Source organism: Monodon monoceros, unplaced genomic scaffold, assembly GCF_005190385.1.
Source record: "Monodon monoceros isolate NGI ecotype Baffin Bay Population unplaced genomic scaffold, NGI_Narwhal_1 Super_Scaffold_4, whole genome shotgun sequence".
Taxonomy (NCBI): domain Eukaryota; kingdom Metazoa; phylum Chordata; class Mammalia; order Artiodactyla; family Monodontidae; genus Monodon; species Monodon monoceros.
The window spans coordinates 23,446,204-23,461,509 of NW_021703781.1; the positions used below are offsets into that span (position 1 = coordinate 23,446,204).

Here is a 15,306-nt window from a genome sequence, read left to right on the forward strand (position 1 = left end):
TTATTAAAAGAGGTGTCCAAAACCACCAAAAATCTGTTAGGACACCAGGGTTCTCAGCTGCTCTTTTGTTGATGTACCTATATCTATACTGATACAGCTATACATTAATTTGAGTATGAGTGGTCTTGATGTATAATTAATCTCTCATCCCTCTAACAGTGCTTTTTTCGAAGTGGAAAAGTAAGCTGCTTTGTTTTTTTCTGGGACATGAAAAGTATCATTCAGCTTTTAATTACTATCTTGGGCATGAGTAACACTGCAAACTGCTCCAAATCCCATGGAAGGAAATAAGTTTAGGAACTTTACCTGGAAATTATAGTTTTTAGTGAGAAGGACAACCAGAAAGCCCAGAACTGTGAGTTCCATCAGATGTGAAATTACAAATCCTTAACTGTCAGAGAAATACAACACAATATAGGGAAAATTGTTTTATTCCAGTTCTCTGTGGGAGAAAGGGTCAACTTCTGCTGTGTGCTCAGGATGAAGTTTCAACAATAAGAAAATACTATGAAGGAAACCCAAATCTTTAATTCTCCAAAATCCTTTCATTGAGATCTCTTCACTTAAAAATGTAGGCAGCTTAAAGCTTTCTGTGCATGAAATTAAACTCATCTGCTCAATTTATTTGATTCTAAATCAGTTTGCTTATATTGTTATAACTTTATGCTTTCATGTCTTGGTTTTTGCTGATGGGATCTGCAGCCCAGTGGCGGCCGACTCACTCTCCTCTCCCTCACCACTGCCCCTGAGTCGAAATAATCTGCTGCCACCTATTGGCACAGCTGAAGTGGAACACTTGAGTACTATGGGGCCACAAAGGCAAACGGTATGTCTCTTTCCTATTGCCTTTCCATGTGCTTGTAAAACCTCAGGGTCAGTAATTCTGCAGGGTCTGTGCTCTGGTCTTGACTTAACACTATATTTTGTCAAAAGTACACACTGAATTCTGATTCATGACGATGGCATTGGAGCTGCTTGGCCTGCAGTGACCATACCTGTTAGGGTTGATAAAGGACATGCACAGCTCCACTACAAATTAACTGTTTCTGTAATTTTTATCTCTTCTGCAGAAAACCCATGGCGATTCCAGTCGAGCTCGAAGTGCAGCGGTGGATGAGCCTAACCATCAGCAGCCCCACGAGAGGCTCCTTTTACCAGACTTTTTCTCCAGGCCCAACACAACTCAGTCATTTTTGGTAGAGTGACATACTTCCTCTATGGTCTTGATAGTTGAGGAAAGGGAAAAAAAATAGTTTGGCAGACTTAAGGCTTTACATGGTGGCTTAATCAACTCTAAGAATAAAAGATGAGGTTCTAATAAAAATAACGTTTTTAAGTTTTAAGTATATTTTGTTGAAACTCTAACTGGTCTCTGTCACTCATTCTTTTAACTTATACATAAATTGCAAATTCTAAGCAATTTAAAGTTTAGCTATTTCTGAGAATAAGCAAAATGTTAAACCCCAGTGTGTATCAGATTAGCATTAACTTCATTCTCTAACACTGCTCTTAGGGAATTACACAAAAAATGGTATCAGATTATGTATGTGGACTGGTGGATGTGCGAGTTAATAAGACTTTTGGGGGTTCTTAGTTAATTGATGTTTGAAATGCTGACAATGCCTTACCACTTAATGTACATTTACTAGCCCTTTTACTTTTAAACAATAGAAAAAAACCTGATTGGGAGACTGGAGATCATGCACTGACCTTGCCCAAAATTGTAAGCCAGGAGCTCAGCCCCACCTCATTTGCTTTGTGCAAGAGGGCTTGGAGAGCCTAGGAAGTGACTGGGGCCACACTTATGGCCCAGGAACCAGGCACCAGGAACCCACATCCTATACCAGTTTTCAAGACAGTGGTATTTGCAACACACTTATCTCAACTCATAACCCTTAAACTGTATCCGCCTAAAGCACTGTACGATTCTTCCTCCATTAGAAGAGTGGTGAGAGTAGTAAATGAATGGGACATTGTACTAGTTTCCTAGGGCTGCTATAACAAATTACCACAAACTGGGTGGCTTAAAACAATAGAAATTTATTCTCTCAATTCCAGAGCCTATTAAGTCCAAAATCAAGGTGTAAGCAGAGCCATGTTCCCTCTGCAGGTCCTAGGGAAGAATCTTTTCTTTCCTCTGTCCTAGTTCATGGGCTGTTCGGCTTACTGCCTGTTTTTGTAAATAAAGTTTTCTTAGAGCAGAGCCACCACGCTCATTCACTGTCTGTGGCTGCTTTCCTACTGTAACAGCAGAACTGAGGAGTTCCACTGACAGTATGTACCACAAAACATAAAACGTTTACTATCTTGCCCTCTACACACAAAAAAGTTTGCTGATTCCTGATAGAAAACATGGGGCTTCATCAGGAAAGAAAAAAAAAAAATCTCATATCTCTTAATACCAGTGCTGACAGGAAACTGAGAGGGACGTTTTTATTCTAGAAGTACCAGTGGGATGGTATTGATAGCTTTTTTTAATATCTCCATTTAGGTATTTTAGTTGTATCTTAAAATCTTTAAATCCCTTGAGATAATTTTGAAATGTTTGAGTTCCATATTGAGAGTCACATTTCAAGCATGGAAGTAGTCATGGGTGTTTCAATGTTGCTGAAAAGGTTCTGGTTCTGTTGTTTTAAACAGTCAGCAGGCAATGGAAATCAGATAAAAATTCCCTTGACAGCCAATTGTAAGTATTTAGAAATATTAAACCATACGGATTATGTATAAATGCTAAGATTTTCTTAAAGACATATTAATAAAGTTGTAGAACTTGAAATTTTTACAAGTTAACAATGGCTCTGTGGGCTTCTGGCTTCGGATTTTTCTTACTTGGAACGTAAGAGTACACTTAGCCAACTTGTCCCTCAGAATGTCAGATGATGTCGATTACATTGCTGTCCAACTTCAAGGTTTTCCCTCCTAAACCAAGTAACACATTATCCTCTGGGAGAAGTCACATCGTAAGAAGTGTCTCATCTTCTCTCTTTTTCAGCCGGACACACAGTATCGTCGTTCATGTGCTACTGAGCATCCTCATCAGGCCCGACCTGGTAGGGGATCTGCAGGAACAGGTCGGGCCATGGTTTTTATTTTACTACTATGTGGTTAAGACCCTGCTGTTTTCCATGTTTATTTTTCCTTCCTCCAGATTTTATTACATTTTGTTTTCCTACATCTTTGTAAATTACCTCAAATTCATTTTGGAATATGGGATATAATAAAAAAATTACAGAACTCCACTGCTCAAAGCCAGAAAGTTCCAGATTTGTTTTCTCATATAAAAATTAACCTCTTGCCATTCCGGCAAACTACTTTTTTTTTTAATCTAAAAAATTTAAGCCAAATAAGTCATTTTCGTAACATTCAAACACTGCATGGATTTTATTACTTGGCAAACCCCATATTGCTATGGATTAAACTGCTCTGGTCAGTTAAGCTGCTAGGCCAAGGTAAGAAAAGAAATTCACAATGTCAAGACACAAGGAGTCTGATTCTATCCCATTAACTTTTTTGTCTTCTAAGTTATATTCTATAGTTTCTATTTTCATGTGAGTGATAATTTAAGGATGTCTTAATTCTTCCTATAATGGTCTCACCATCAGGGTCATTTTCTCCTTATGTTATAGGTGAAATTTAGAACTATTGGGCAGTTGAAATGTTTCCTGTTAATAATCAGATTAATCAGCAAGTACATTAAAAAGTAATCTGCCTCAAACCTTCTCTGTAATCCAAGCGAATTCTTTTAGTTCAGTTCCTAGTAGCATCATTTGGTAGTCTTTGAATGCTTTCAGTGGATTCGGTTCTTGGATCAGTTCTCAGAGAAGCACTGCTGCCTCTGAGCTAGTTATTACATTTGGCCATGCTGCCGGTCAAGTATAACTAGTATAATATTTAGGTAAGTCCTTTTAAATTAGTGGCTATTTTCTAAAATTAGGTTACTGCTTTCATATCTAAATATAGATTTTATTTTTACATTATAAAATACGCACACATGATTTTTATTGCCTTGGTAAATATATACTTTACTATTTAGTCACAGGCTCCAAATTTAAAGTCTGATAACTGGAGCAAAAAAGCCCGTACATGAGCTTGAGACAATCAAATCTAGAATGTCTACTAATGTTACTCTATGATGTCATCTTTGTCTGACAGGTCCTCAGTTACATGGATCTACAAAATCTCAAAACAGAGGTGGACCTATCACTAGAACCAGGCAGGGACCATAGGGCAAGTGAGAAGAACCTGCCTCATGCTGCAGGGAACATGTGGGAAGATTTCACAAATCAGTGTTCAGTCATCTCGTGATGCAGAGCTTGTAAACAGGAGACAACTTGAAACTATCTTCATGAAGAGTTATTTTGGTACAACAGACTGAGAACAGTATCAGCCAAAGATTACATGGGTACTGCTTCTATCTCCAGTTACTGTCTTCTTTCAGCATAAGTTAACCATTTCACTGGACAGTAAAATTTGTACCCAAAGATGTAACAAAAGAGTAATATCCTCCAAATCACTGTTCATATTGTCTGTTAACAATGATCAGTTCATTTATTACAGGATTCTATCAGACTATACATACACAAAAAGTAGGAAATTGTTTGTAACATTATCACTGGCTTCGGAATACTTCTGCTTGTGTTAATTTTTGGACAGGTGTACTCACTTTTACATCATTTTTAGGAGACAGTGCTGTCAAAAATCTGAGCTACTCATCAAACAGGTGAGTCGTTCCTAAAGTTTTCTCTTTAGATGTCCAATTCCATAGGCAGACAGATATGGCAGGGGTGAGTAACTAAAGACATAAATGTTGAGCACTGGTGTAAAGTAACCTATGTAATAAACCATAATGGATTTTTTTTCCACATAGGACGACTCAACCTCACAACACCTGCTTGACATCAGGTTATGCTTCTTTTCTTCTTAAAGTACTTTAGTGGTCGTATTTATTTCCAAATATTAAACTCACCTTGCCGATTTTCTCCTGCAGATCTAAGAAAGGCAATTTAAAAATTTATAGAATATTTCTATTAGTGAGCCAGCAAGATACAACTTCTTAAAATTTCAGAAACCCTGCAAATTAGTCCAGTATAAACATAGCCTAAGAGCAAAGGAAGAGAACTTTGACATTCTTCCAATTTTCACATGGACCTTTCCTGAGTGCACTCATTAATGAAACAGTGGTTTTAACTATGGTTTACATTTATTTTATTTAAATTTCACTGAATTTTAATTTTGATGATCATACTGGTTTTAGATCTTACTGTTAATCTTCAGAGTTGATCAATTCAATTGGGGTAATTTTATTATTTCGCAGTTATCTAATGCTATCACATGAAGACGGATGCTTCAAACAACCTGCATTAAAATTGTATTTTTGATGCAATTAAAGAGTATTTTTTAACCTGTTTATAATCACAAACTGAAAACGTGTCATGGGCTTACCTCAGATAAATCATGATACATAAATCTCAGTAACAGAAGGCTTGTTTTATGTATATGGTATTGAATATATTAGCTTACAAATCAGAGATTTTAAGTTGAACAGTCCCTAAAAAATTTCCATATATTCTAATGAGTTCATACCAATTCAACTAAATATAAGTGAAAATCTCTGTACTATTCTCACAAATCAATACCAGGAGTACATAATAACAAGCCACTGGATCAAGACGGCTTGCCTTTCAAGGTTAAAGTTAAGAGTCAGAAGGAGCCTCTGACAAGTCATTTAGCCCAGCTCCCTTACTCTTTTATAGAGGAAAGAAGTTCAGACAAGCTCAGTGACCTAAGGACATTCAGCAGTTACAGGCAGGACTACAACATCTCTTGAGGCAACTTAAACCAGGCTATCTGCTACAATGCTGACTACGACTACTTTTCTTCTCTCTTCTTTATCCTAAGCACCATTCATATCTTTTCTAGATCATCTTTTAAATGATCACACTGGGATCATTTAAAAAGCTCCTGGAACTTAACATTTTTTTACTTGTTTATTTAATCATGTAAGATGCTTGAAGTTATCTGAACACCTGTTTCTCATATAAACCTCAAGCAAAGAGTGCAAAACTTTGAGTAAAACAAAAAGGAGAGGGTCTATGCAAGAACATTAAGAAAGCAGGGGTTTCCCTGGTGGCGCAGTGGTTGAGAGTCCGCCTGCCGATGCAGGGGACATGGGTTCATGCCCCGGTCCGGGAAGATACCACATGCCGCGGAGCAGCTAGGCCCGTGAGCCATGGCCGCTGAGCCTGCGCGTCCGGAGCCTGTGCTCTGCAACAGGAAAGGCCATGACAGTGAGAGGCCCGCGTACCACAAAAAAAAAAAAAAAAAAAAGACTGAAAGTAAATTGGCAAGTATTTGGAAGACAGATGAAGGCTAGGTAAAGTACCTGTTCTAATAAACACACACCACTGAATACCCTGCAGCTCACTCCTGTGTGGCAAAATGACAACTGCTAAATGTGGTAGGGATAGATCTGCATTATAGATACAGTTCCTTGTACAGAAGACCCATAGAAGAGTGCTGTCAGGAAGCATATACCCTTCCGCTCCCTCAGTGATCACCACCAAATTCCTTCATAGGAGGACGTCACAGAATGTCACGGATATACTAACTAGTTTCCAGGATATACTAACATCAGGTTGAGAGATTCTGTTTGGTTTACATAGTTGATCTGAATAATTTAGGCTTGAAAGACAACTTTTCTCAAGAGTTAACTTTTGTCTTCAAATCTTGACGGCACCTTGCCTACGATGGCATCAATTAACACCTAAGGAGTTTTGAAGAGAAAATTCCATTATTTCTTTTCTTTCTTGAGAGTTGTTTTTTTCCCCCCTCGTTTGGAAGGTTTGCAGTACTTTGCTTCCATCTGAGCCAGAAAATTGTCCATTTCCTTTTGCCGATCCTTTTGTCTGCTCTGTTTGAGAAGTTAAAACACAAGCTTTCAAAACACAAGACTGTCCACAGAGATAAAAGTACTTAGCAGCTTCCAGGGGCTGGTGGAAAGGGAGAATGGGGAGTGACTGCTAATGGATAAGGGGTTTCTGTTTAGGGTGATGAAAATGTTCTGGAATTAGTGCTGATGATTGTAAAACCTGATAAATATACTAAAAACCATTGAACTGTACAATTTAAAAGGATGACTGTATGGTACCTGAATGTCTTAAAAGAAGAAAACAAAATGCCCACAATACTGTACATACACTCCAAAGAAAATATTAGCAGCAGGAATCAGAACATGAAAGAAGTGGTGGCAACCTTCACAGACAACCTGCCAGGTTTACCTGAATGAGTGCTTTCAAGTTATCCACTCCTTCATCAAGCCCCAACTCCTTCCTGCTCATTTCTGCTTCTTTAGCCTCTTCCTGAGCCTAAAACAGAAACTGATGTGAGACGATATGGCAATCTAGCAAATACTAAAAATACACCCTCTTTCCCCAAAGCAAATTTAAGACTCCTTCAATTTGAAGATTATATAAATTAAAAGGATAAAATTGCATAAATATGACACTCACTAAAAGGCAGCATTGCTGACATCAAGCAGTAGATCCTCTGATTCCAATAAGCATTTCTGACTGCTCCCCATTTGTATTTGCTAGGGGTAAGCAGGTAATTTGGTTTCATAAACCACATGGTGACAGGAAGGAAACCAAAATGCTAGAAGAGCTAAGAAAGGTCACTTAGCCAAGGATGCCCTCAAAATTCTGCCAGGATATAGGCACCTCAGATTCCTCCTCTGGAAACCCAATTTACTACATGTGACTCACGGCAGCCTTGAGAGCAACCCTGGTTTAAAATTTCCCCTGAGTAGTTAGGATAAACTCTAACAAATTCAGTTTTAACCTTTCTTTACCGGATTTCAAAGCCACCTCCTCTTGCCAAATTTTACTAGGGCACTGATTCCAAAATACCACAAGAATACCTTGGGAAAGGTTAATAAGTTCATTCTTTCCTTCAGGGCAACAAGTAAGACTATAAGAGACCCCAACCCCCAGTGAATTTTCTAAGTAGCAATGAATACTATTAATACTGGGAGTTATGATACATTAGGACCCTGTTATTCCAATAAAGAGACACAGTTTCCATTGTCTACTTTCAGTCCCTGTATTCAATTTATTTCTTTTAATACTGTATTCCCCTCTCCAAGTTTGTGGGAGTCTCACTCAAAAGTATTCCAGCCTCCCGCCCCGCTCCCCCAAACTCTAGGGAAGTTTCTCAAGCTAATAGCCTATTACTGAATACAGCTGTGCTCAGTTTCACCTAAAAAATGATTACCAACTTAAGATAAACTGTCAGCTTGAATCTAGACAGATGTAGCCTATGAGCCAAAATGATGATCTTGATACACATTCCCTTCTCTCAACTCAGCACAGGTGTCAGGTTTCTCCTGTCTCTTTACCTAAAAGCTGCAGACCTACCTCCACCCCCATTTCAGCCATACAAAGTAAAGTACCCACCAAAGAGCTACAGTCTTACACTGTTTGCTCTCCATGGAGCTCCCATTATGAAAGCCAGGTTGAGGCAATGGTGCCTTTAATACCAAAAGACCAGAGGCACAGATGTTTGTTACCTTGAATCCACTCCCTCCCTGAACCCCAGATATCCTTAAGCTCCTTTCCCCTGCCATCATCCTTACCCTCACCAGCTCCACAGTTTAATATGCATATAAAGGACACACAAGCCACAGTCCTTGATACTCCACAAAAGTGTACCTCAAAGTGTGTTTGGAAAGACACTGTTATCAAAATAAACTAAATTGTTTGTTTAAAAAAATGTATATTCTGGGTCCAACTCAAGAATCAATCTGGCAAGAACAAAGGAATCTGAATTAACAAGACACAGTTTTAAAGGGACAGCCTCTGTCACCCTCCCCGCCACGCCTTAACCAAGTGAGAATCACTGTCTAGCCTGTGTATCTGGACTCAATTATTTTATCTCCTCAGGAATGCCTCAGCAAGGTTACAAGAATTGGCCCATATGAAGAATATTTCAGTGGTACTTTAAAATGATATTATCTAAATAATCCATGCAGTAAAATCCTCTTGAGCACAACACAGTAGAAAAAAAGGTTCTCTTAATGAGCTGATCTGCTCATTTTATTAGATGAAAACTACAGATCAAGTTAAACCTAATCTTTATTTCAGCAGTCTTGTATATATTTTCATTATTGTAAATATCCTCAAATTCTTTTTGGAAGCAGTCAAGATATAAACAGCATTCAAAATCTTACCCTCCTTTTCCTTGCATTCATCTTTTGCTTTGCTTCTTTGACAAAGGCATTATAGGACGGGACCTCTCTGGCATCAATGGCTTGTTGAATAATGTTCCTTATCCTGGGTTCCTCTGTGTACTGCACACACAGCACAGACTCCATGATCTGATCCATGTCACCCTTGAAGTCCAGATAGGCCTGTTTAATATCAGCCAGCTCTTCTTCTGAACCTTTGTATGTCTTCTCAAAAGCTTGAATATCTTCTAGAGATATCTGAACAAATGAGAGGCATATGCTTTAACTTTGAGAATTTTATTTTAAATAAAAGAAATACTAGTAAAAAGTATATTTAGGTGTTGAAATGTTTCTCCTCAACTCAGTTACTTGAGTTGAAATTGTTGCAAGGAACCAAAGTTTCTATGCCAAAGATTTTCCAGAGTTCTCCCTAATCCAACCTTTACAACTTCTAAGCTACAGACCAGGAAAATTTAAGTGAAGCTTCCAAGCTAGGAAAAGTTTCAGGACTTACATCGGAATATGTAAAATAAAGCACATCTTGTAAAAAATCAAATGCCCCCGTTTCACTACAAGCACTTTACATCAACGGAAAATTAAAGACCCATTTTCAGTAAGAGTGTGTGTGTGTATGTAGGTGCATGTGTTATGGATACACACACACGGTTCAAACTAACGGTGAGATATGTCTTCCCTTCTTCAAAGATCGATAAGTAGACAGGTATTTCCTGAGGAACGCCGGTGTGTTATGTGTGTGTTTATTGATATTTCGAGGCCAAATAAAAATTCCTCATTCTTACACAACACAAAATGCAAGGCCTTAGAGGCATTCAATAAACGTTTGTTGAATGAATGATGAAAACAGTCACAAGGAAATCTCCAGAGTTCTTTACCTTTTTAAACAGTAATCTCCAATAGGCCTCCCAGTCCCGATCTTGGCTGAGCACATCAGAATCCTCGTCCACTGTTCCCTGCTCATCGTACACTGCTCTCTGATCTTTGTCACTCAGAACGGAATAGACCTTCCCAAGGATCTGCGGGAAAGAGCATCCAAAAATCAACCCTGCGCCTCTCACTGAAACCGCGCCGCGAGAAATAAAGATTAGGAAACGCCAGGCCGGGTTCGGCTCACTCCACCTGGGCGGGGTCGGGCGGCCAGAAGACGGAGAAAAGCCCGGGCAGCCGGCGGACCGGGGTCTAGCGCACCTGGAAGCGGCGGGTGGCGTCCTCCTTGTCGCCCTCGCCCACCCGGTCCGGGTGCACCTGGAGGGACACCTTGTGATAGCCGCGTCGGACCTCGCCGTCTGAGGCCTCGCGCCGCACGCCCAACACTTGGTAAAGGTCGGCGGTGCCGAACACTTCCTCGCACAGCTCCAGAAGCCCCATGGCCGGTAGCGGTGCGGAGCCGGCGGCGACCTCAGCGAAATCAGCCTGACTCCAGTGACGCTGAGCAGACCTGGGCGACACCCTTTTCCCGCGCAAAAAGCCCAGGGCGCCGGCGTCACAAGAGGCGCCGGAATGGGCGGAGCCACGACACCACACTTTACGGCGGTTGCAAAAGTGGGGTGTGGCCAAGCTTGCGTCGGCCAGAATTGAGGCGGAGAGTGGAGCCGGCGTCCCTGGTTTCCTCTAGCGCCGGGACCGCCTTCCACCACGCCCTCTCCTCCGCGGCCCTCCTCCCGATGCTCTGGAAATCTCGCACCTACCTTTTCCCCAACGTCCTAGCTCAGTTTATGCAACAATATAAGGAACGTTTATATTAGACTGAACCTATGCACTGTTTTCTTTTTGCTTTTTTTCAGTGAAAAACAGCGTATCATCGGCATTTGGCAATTTCACATGGTTTAAATTTAACCTGAAGATTAAACAGATTTGTTCTTTTCCAAAGATGGTCTGACAAGAGTACATAGAGCTCTGAGGCCCAAATAATTTTGCAACCTACAGGTTGGGACCGCTGGGTAGGGACTTTCCCTTGAGCCCTGCAATTTAAAAAGCCTACATTAAACAAAAAGACAAAATACCGGTCTTTTAAAAATTCTTTGTCTGATAGAACTTCCAGATTTGACATTTATTACAGAATCATTTCCATTCACCTTTCAGCTCCTAAATCACCTTCCACTTTGCTGGAGATAACATGGTCCAAATGCTCATCTTATTAAAACCTAAACTTCAGAAGAAAAAGCTTTCTCAAGTGCAGTCCTGGGTTTGAGCATGCTGGACTTGAGTGGGTAGCAAGACAGGCTGATGCAATCATTCAAGACTTGGTGAAAAATCTGGGCCTGGAAATCCAAAGCAAGGCTAGGGCTAGAGAAAACTTTGGAAATCAGGGAGAGGATGAGCTCACATAGGAAGTTTGTGTATATAGATCTTAGACAAAAGATAGACCAGGGCACAAAGTGAATACGTGAGCTGGAAGAAACTAAGTGGCTCACAACACCCATTTCACATCAGTTCCCCTCACTGGACAATACTTTCCAGAATTACATTCTCCTCTGCTCTACCAATTAAAGCTTCTCCAAAGACCTCAAACTCTCCAGGGTAGATTATTATCTTTTAAACTTTGAAATGGTTTTCAAAACATTTCTCTTTCCTAGTTCCAAGATCAAACCCAGGTAAAGTCAGTTGCTCTCTGCCTGCTGTGCCTTTAAAGTCGCCCCAAAGTAAGTGGAAGCCAACCAGTGACAACCCTGGGAGAGCCTTGATGACCTCAGATTTTGAGATGGCTGGTAACTGTTCTCAGAATATAAAACCCAGAGAATAAAATAGTTTGGTACATTGATAGGGCTATAGAATCTCCTCTATAAATCTCCTATGTTTTAGTTTTATGTCAGATTATGAAATCTGTATTATCCAATGTGCACTAAAACCATCTAATCCTGCTGCACTTCTGGTGGAACAGACTATGTGCTATTTGGGTTTTGGGGGACACAACCAGTCATCTGTATTACAAAATCATGATACCTAAACCTGATTCTGTCACTGACTTTTTAAATGGATTTTTGTAAAGCCCCTCATCTTAGCTCATTTCCCCGGCTACAGACAATATGACATGTTGGAAAGGGCTCTCCAGGTAGGAACATTGGGGTCTGACTCTTAGCTCTGCCCAATATTAAAACTATGTGGCCTTGGGCAAGTTTCTACTGCTGAACTTCAGCTTCCACTCCTATAAACGAGATAATCCTACTTAATTTCATGATATCTTATAATTCTCACAAATAACCTTGCACGGAAAAGGCCTAAAATGTATGTGGGTACTTTACAATATTATCTTTCTTCCAGTTATTCCTAAAAAGTAGGTTGTTAGAGCCTAAAAGCTCATAACAAACCTACCTTTGTAAATCTGAAATTTTGCATTTACAAGACAATGTAAATCTGTAATTACAAAAACAGTAAGTGAAGTAACTGTGTTCCTGAGCTGGTGGGATGACCATAAATGACTAAAGTAGGAATTAGTTGGATAGGACACAGACATGCTGGTTGGGGACTTTGAAACACAGGGAAGTCCTAGAAGGTAGCAGGCTGTAAAGTTGTCCAAGAGACCCAGAGTCCAATCCACCCCACAGCCACTGTCTTTCCCCAGATGAAGGCTGAAAAAGCTAATTAGTACCTATACCCAGCTTTATGTCAGTCAAGAACAAACCTCTCCCTGGGCCCTGTTCAGGTCAGGCCAGAATACCATGGATGACTTAAAAAATTCCATTTATTGACCTCTAAATATAATAAAGCTAAGAGATCTGCACAAATATTTTAAGAGGACTTCGACCTTGTTCCCAGTGCTATGATCACTGAAGTCAGTTTGCTTTTGTTTCTGTAGCCTCTGTATCTGTTTTCTGAGCCGCTAAGAGGACTTCTCGTGCCCGTTTCCGTCGCAGCCTCTCAGCATTTGTGATCACCATCGGATGCAGAGGGAAAAAGCCAGAAAGACCTAAAAGTAACAGTATTTTCATTCATTATAACAATACAAGCTAATGTTTCCCTGGGAACTCAGCATCACTGAACTGAGGTCTAACAGAGACCTGATCTAGAACATAGATTCAAATCAAGTTCCTCACTCAACAAAATGTTTTACCTCTTCCCCCAACTCATTTCCTTCCGTTTACTGCAAGGTCACAGTGGATGTTGTCTACTTCCTAACACTATTTTCCTTACTTGGAAAAAAAAAAGAACTGACAGATAGCCATTCAAGACACACCGTTCCCATTTTTTAGCATAAAATCTCAGTCATCCAAAAAGTCTCATAAAGGAGTCTACAAAAGGAATCTCCAGATTCAAAATGGCAATCAGATCAATTTCAGTTCTCACTCCAGTCCTGATTAGCCTGGAGATAATGAAAATCGTTCTTAATTCCCATCATCTTCGAGCTGATTTCAATTTAAAATCCCCTCAGAGAGGTAAGGCTAGAGCTGAGTTACCGAGAAGCTTTTCCACAGGCTTAGAGAGGTGGGCTCCACAGCCAATCCAATGCCGGATCCGGTCCAGGTTGAGAGCAACGATTTTCTCTCCATGACTGTTGGGCAGTGGATCATAGGAGCCCAGCTGCTCCACGAAACGGCCATCCCTGGGGCACTTGTTGTGAGCAGCCACGATGCGGTAGAAAGGCCGGTTGGTACAGCCACCCAGGGTAAGGCGGATGGTTAAGTGGCCTCCATGGTAGGCCTTGCAGAGCAGAGTACCTGTAGACAAAAAAGTGGTTAAGACACAAGAATCGAGGGCACAAAACCGACAAAATGAGATAGATGAAATGAGCCCCCTTCCTCCACTGAAAGGTCCTTACTTCCAACCAATTCTTGTCAATCTGACTTAGATACCGTTTCTTTGTGAAACTCCTCTTATGCACTCCAGCCATCCCCCAACGCACTCAACACTGGCTCTGGACCATGTCGGAGTCCAGCTGCCTCATTTATAAAATTGATGCCGTTTATCTCATAGGGTTTCCGCGAAAACTTAAAAACAAAACAAGAAAACCACTGAGGAGAGGGTCAAAAGTGTGCAGTTTCAGGTACTGGTTGCCTCTAGCTCGTCTACGGGAGCGCCGCTCCACCCAGTCCCGCACGCCCCCTACCCGCGGCGACCGCCCTTAAGGTCTCCCGGGGCCCCCATCACTCACTGAGCTGGACCATAGCGCAGCCGGCAGGCGCCGGGGCCTGTGCACCAGTTGCGACGCCTCGGAGCTTCTGGCCTCCCGCGCGGATCCGCTCTACCGCCTTGGTAGCGCGGAGGACAGCCGGGAAAGGTCAGCGTTGAGGAATAGCCGGCCTCCAAGCTCCGCGACCCCAGGCCGGGCGCCTCGGTGCCAGAAGCGAACGCCCCACTCGCCCCGCCTCTTCCGCTTTTCGCCCCTACACTTCCCGTAACGCAACACAGTGGAAACTAACGTACCTCAACTGCCGCAAAGGAGGGGCGCTACAGTTTGGGGCCGGATAAGTGCGAGAAGAGCCGTGTTGGGTCTCCCGGCCCTCCCTGGCCTTTGGGTTCCTGCCAGAGGGAGGAGTAGTGGACAGTCGTGGGAGTGGCTAAGAAGTGCTAAAGTGCTCCGCAAATCCATCCTTCCAGCAAACTTTCCGAGCACCAGTTAGGGCCAAGGCGAGCTGCCGAGAACGCAAAGATGCGCTGTCCCTGACCCCAGGAAGCTTGACAGTCTGGTAGGGGAGATGGTGAGGTTACACCAGAGTAACTAGGGGTGGTCAGTACACAGTCCTGGAGTGAGCGGAAGAGAAGGTGAACCTGATAATTCCTTTGTGCCTCAGGAAGATTCATAAAGGAGGTAGTGTTAGGACTGAGAGTAGAAGGACTATAAATGAATGTAGAGTTGATTTTACCGTTCTGTGCTTACTAATATGCCTCTCACCTTCCCTCCTGCTCTACCCCCCTCCTAGTCTCTCAACCGCCTCCTTTAAAAAATGAAGGAGGGGAGCCTTTATTTCTGGTTTTGCTGTAAACTGATCCGGAGGACAGGGGTGAGGTATGGTTCCTTTGTCATCTGTAGCCCTAGAATAAATGGCCTCCGTTGTGAGGAGTTTTGCATCTGTTATAGGGTAATGGACTCTTCATGGAGCCCTTGTGATTTAGATCCATGAAGATACCTT

General features: G+C 41.6%; 3 protein-coding genes across 6 annotated transcripts in view; 1 reads left to right on the forward strand and 2 right to left on the reverse strand.

Annotated features, from left to right (window-relative positions):
- FAM149B1 (family with sequence similarity 149 member B1) overlaps positions 1 to 6,335 on the forward strand; it is a 62,940-nt gene extending 56,605 nt beyond the window's left edge. For 3 of the 4 annotated variants that reach the window (XM_029245206.1, XM_029245209.1, XM_029245210.1), the window contains 4 exons: positions 703 to 826; positions 1,071 to 1,196; positions 2,993 to 3,071; positions 4,153 to 6,335. In XM_029245206.1, coding sequence (XP_029101039.1) covers positions 703 to 826; positions 1,071 to 1,196; positions 2,993 to 3,071; positions 4,153 to 4,226 — 403 coding nt within the window. In that variant the 3' untranslated portion in view covers positions 4,227 to 6,335. The remainder of the gene's footprint in view (positions 1 to 702; positions 827 to 1,070; positions 1,197 to 2,992; positions 3,072 to 4,152) is intronic. The other variant, XM_029245207.1, reaches the window with a different exon arrangement.
- On the reverse strand, positions 6,327 to 10,710 carry DNAJC9 (DnaJ heat shock protein family (Hsp40) member C9). The gene is made up of 5 exons (XM_029245211.1): positions 10,427 to 10,710; positions 10,114 to 10,254; positions 9,224 to 9,478; positions 7,278 to 7,364; positions 6,327 to 6,910 (listed from the first exon to the last, which is right to left on the reverse strand). The coding sequence occupies exons 1-5, from the start codon at positions 10,604 to 10,606 to the stop codon at positions 6,791 to 6,793; spliced, it is 783 nt and encodes a 260-aa protein (XP_029101044.1). The 5' UTR covers positions 10,607 to 10,710; the 3' UTR covers positions 6,327 to 6,790.
- Positions 10,711 to 12,902: 2,192 nt separating this feature from the next.
- MRPS16 (mitochondrial ribosomal protein S16) lies at positions 12,903 to 14,530 on the reverse strand. The gene is made up of 3 exons (XM_029245844.1): positions 14,328 to 14,530; positions 13,633 to 13,893; positions 12,903 to 13,145 (listed from the first exon to the last, which is right to left on the reverse strand). The coding sequence occupies exons 1-3, from the start codon at positions 14,338 to 14,340 to the stop codon at positions 13,012 to 13,014; spliced, it is 408 nt and encodes a 135-aa protein (XP_029101677.1). The 5' UTR covers positions 14,341 to 14,530; the 3' UTR covers positions 12,903 to 13,011.
- Between the last annotated feature and the right edge of the window lie 776 nt (positions 14,531 to 15,306).